Genomic DNA, 3,455 nt, shown 5'->3' with positions numbered 1-3,455 from the left:
CATGTAAAGTATATTTTATTTTTTTTAAGAGAACTTAATGTCACCTGTGTTTTTTAAGCCCTAAATTTGATTCTCAAATTAATCTATTTTGATTTTAAATTGGATTTAAAGGATCAAACCTTCAATCGTTTATCTTATTTTTCAAATTGTAAAAGTGTTCCTTTTGAGGTCGAAAAAGAATTTGAACAATTCCAAGTACGAATGTCCAGGTTTTCCAATAATGTAGATCACATTTGTACAAGTCAAAAACACAAAGGCTGTGAAGTCCAAGGGACCCTTTTTCAGCTTTGCAAGAGGTGCCCATCTTATCTGCAGAGTTAACTATAGTTTAAGTGTAGTACAACAGAAGCATGCTTAAGTTCTGATTTCTTATTTTCATTTACGTCGTTGTTTTCCATGTAATTTGGACAATTGAATGAAAGGAATCAGAACTTAAACAAATGTGTTTTTGTTACTTCATTAAAATTTGAGTCCGTTTCTCTAATTTTTTAAACCAAAAAAAAAAAAAAATCGTAGAAGCTGTGTGGCTGGCCCCTGGAAATGGGTGCTGTGGGTGCTGGGCGTGGGTGGGAGCTGTCCTGAACACTGTAAATTTCATTGGCGCTCCTTTCGAGTTACCCGAAAGTCCTCACCGCTGTGTGTGGCGAAGCTAAGGAGCATTGATCGCTGACATCCTTTCCCTACTCATCTGACTGCCAGATAAAAGTTACATATGGACAGAAGAGCAAAAAAAAGCCTTGCGGATTCATTTTTTCTGGAAACAGGAAGTAAACAGACAAAAGCGACAGATTTCATGTTCAGAAACAGGAACTAGATAGGCACAAGCGACCGATTGTATAGTGAAAAAGAGCTTAAAAGTGTTCATCAATCATGTCACGGTCCCCAAATCACCAGACCCATGTTATGGAGCACACATTCATTGTGCTTGGCGACATTGATCACCACGCGGAAACAAACGAAAAAAAATGAAAGCAGCAAAAGAAGCAAACACGTCACATGATCTCCCAAATCCGGTGTTCAGAGCCTGCCTGGATTCAGATGATTGAGATTTTTGCCCACATAACTGTTCTTCGGCTTCTTTGGGAATCAAATCTGGCCGTGGAGGTCTTAACCTTGCAATCTTTGTCATAGCCTCCCTTCGTCACCCCCGGCCATTGTGTGATCCTTCAAGTGGTTCTCGCGTTCCATCGCCGGGTGGATCTTTCTCTTCAACATCTTGGATGTGAGCTGAACCTGGCAAAGGGAAACAACGAGAGCAGAGTTCTTGAAAATAGGGAAGACCTAAAGACAATTCGAGGGCATTAGCTTATATCTGATCAAACCATGGACGGCCTAGAACATGGAAAAAATTATTTCTTGACAACTGCTGTTAGAGACGTCTCAAACAACTTTGCCTGTATCTGATTTCTTGAGTGCTTAGTGTTGAGCATTGAAGGAGAAGAAAGATATACAAAGTTGAAATTCATTATATGGCATACATGAGCCCATCAAGTATATAAAAAAAGAGTGTGTGTGTATATATATACTCTATTTATCATGGTAGGTAAAGTCAAGACACGTGGCCATGCAAGATCCAGGAAGATGGTGCAGGCAGGTCCAGGTCAGCTGTCCATCTTTCCAGATAAAAAGAAGAAAGGAAATTTAAGGCTGACAATTCTTCAGACTTGGCCATGAATCGAGTCACGTTTGAATTTGGTATACTGTATCAGTTCTGGCCTTAGCTAGCCAAAGCCCACTGACAATTTGTCAGCCTTGACCATGATCGAGCGATGTTTGAATTGGGTGTACTGTATCGGTTTTGGCCTTAACTACCCAAGCCCACACCAATTTTATGTTTCCTTCATTTCCGGACCTAATTTAATCCATCACACAAATTCTCAGCAGCTCATAAAACGGGATTGGACTGGTTACTGTTCACCCGATCATGGGTGGGAGGCTTCTTGTTTCCTTCACCAGAGCCATTTCACGACCGGCTGGGTTTTAGACTTTTACCTTGTGGAGTCTAGCGCTCGGTTCGGTTTCCAATCCCTTCGGACCAACCGGCTCGGCGGCTACATCCGAACCTGGTCTGGTGCCGCAGATCGCCTCCTTCATCGCACCACCGTCGTCTCGCCCTTCCTTCCTCTCCCAGGGAACGTACACCGAGTCCCGCCGCGAGAAGAGTTCCGCGAGCGTAGTCCTTATCCTCTCAACTCTCATCTCCCTGTGGCCTTCCTCCTGCATTAAGAACTGTACCACATGGTGTAACAAAGCGACCGTGTCCATATCTTCGTCGCCCCAGCCTAGCTCGGCAGCTTGGCTTGAGCCCACCAACTCCATGGACTCGCCGTGCTTGTAGCCGAACCCGCTGGCCAATGGGGCGCTGAACCTCCGCTTCTTGGCTTTGTCGCCATCGACCTCGACCGCCTCCGGCTCGCCGCTTTCTTCATGGAACCAGGTGGCGGTGCCCATCGCCAGAAACCCGTCGTGCCACTCCTCCAACAATGCTTCTACCAGCACTGCGTTCTTCACTAACAACGGGTTTGCCTCTCTTTCCAGGTTTCCGAAGCTACTTGGAGCCACGGCCTTGTCATCGTCATCGAAGGTCGCTGCCAACAGAACCAGCATTTCGTTAGAAAAAATCTATCAGAAAATGAGAATCCCACAGATAAACAAGTTAACTACCCAAAATAAGGCTTATGACCAGAGGTTTCTACCTTTGCATTGGGCAAGCAATTCATAACCCGTGTTGTTTCGGAACTTATGATGTATCCAACCGAACATCTTTGCAAGTAAAATATGGAAAAAAAAAAAAAAGAGAGAGAGTCAATAACGTCAAATCGATAAGAACAGCGGTACGGGTCAATCTTCATGGAGTTACAAAGCATATATTCTTATATGGTTAACCGCCCACATTGTTAACGTACATGCACAAGCTTATGAATTGCAGTATGGGATTTGGCAAGCTTCTTAAAGTGGTGATGATGCTTCATGTCAATTTTCCGATGACATGGGTAAAAAAGAGCCTCTCTCAAGAAGTACATTGTTTAAACTGAAAGGATTGCGCACCAAAGGATTACAACAGTCCGCGATGAACGTGCAGAAGTACTCAGGCATTTTAATTGCACAATACACATATATATAAAGCATGATCATCTCACCTTCATGGTTCCTGAGAGGGAAGGAAGCTCGGGATATGGATGAGGCTGGCAGGAGATCAGGAGAGGGAGGGAAGAAGGCACAATAGCAAGGAAGGGATTCGAGGTAACTGATATAGTCCTCCAATTTGCATTTGCTCTTTTCCTTTTTTTGGAGCCATGCGCGTGTCCTTGTCCAGGCCCATAATGTAAATGTTTGGACCCAACGCCAAGGCCGACCCGTCTATTGATAATTATAGGGTTGAAAAGAAGAGAAACGGCAAATGGATGTCTGTGTATGCCAGAAGGACGCCCTAAACAGAGACGCAGATGATTCAG

General features: G+C 44.1%; 1 protein-coding gene across 2 annotated transcripts; it reads right to left on the bottom strand.

Moving 5' to 3' along the window:
- Positions 1 to 744: 744 nt before the first annotated feature.
- Positions 745 to 3,211, bottom strand: LOC116261156 (uncharacterized). 2 transcript variants are annotated; one of them, XM_031639788.1, is made up of 5 exons: positions 3,141 to 3,192; positions 2,907 to 3,031; positions 2,697 to 2,763; positions 1,993 to 2,588; positions 745 to 1,233 (listed from the first exon to the last, which is right to left on the bottom strand). In XM_031639788.1, exons 2-5 carry the CDS (start codon positions 3,021 to 3,023, stop codon positions 1,126 to 1,128), a joined length of 888 nt encoding a protein of 295 aa, XP_031495648.1. In that variant the 5' UTR covers positions 3,024 to 3,031; positions 3,141 to 3,192; the 3' UTR covers positions 745 to 1,125. The 2 variants fall into 2 exon arrangements, with proteins under 2 accessions (XP_031495648.1, XP_031495649.1); XM_031639789.1 differs by lacking the exon at positions 2,907 to 3,031 and having other exon boundaries at positions 3,141 to 3,211.
- Positions 3,212 to 3,455: the final 244 nt, after the last annotated feature.

This window comes from Nymphaea colorata, chromosome 9 (genome assembly GCF_008831285.2).
Source record: "Nymphaea colorata isolate Beijing-Zhang1983 chromosome 9, ASM883128v2, whole genome shotgun sequence".
NCBI lineage: Eukaryota > Viridiplantae > Streptophyta > Magnoliopsida > Nymphaeales > Nymphaeaceae > Nymphaea > Nymphaea colorata.
This window is presented reverse-complemented; position numbering and strand designations above follow the sequence as displayed.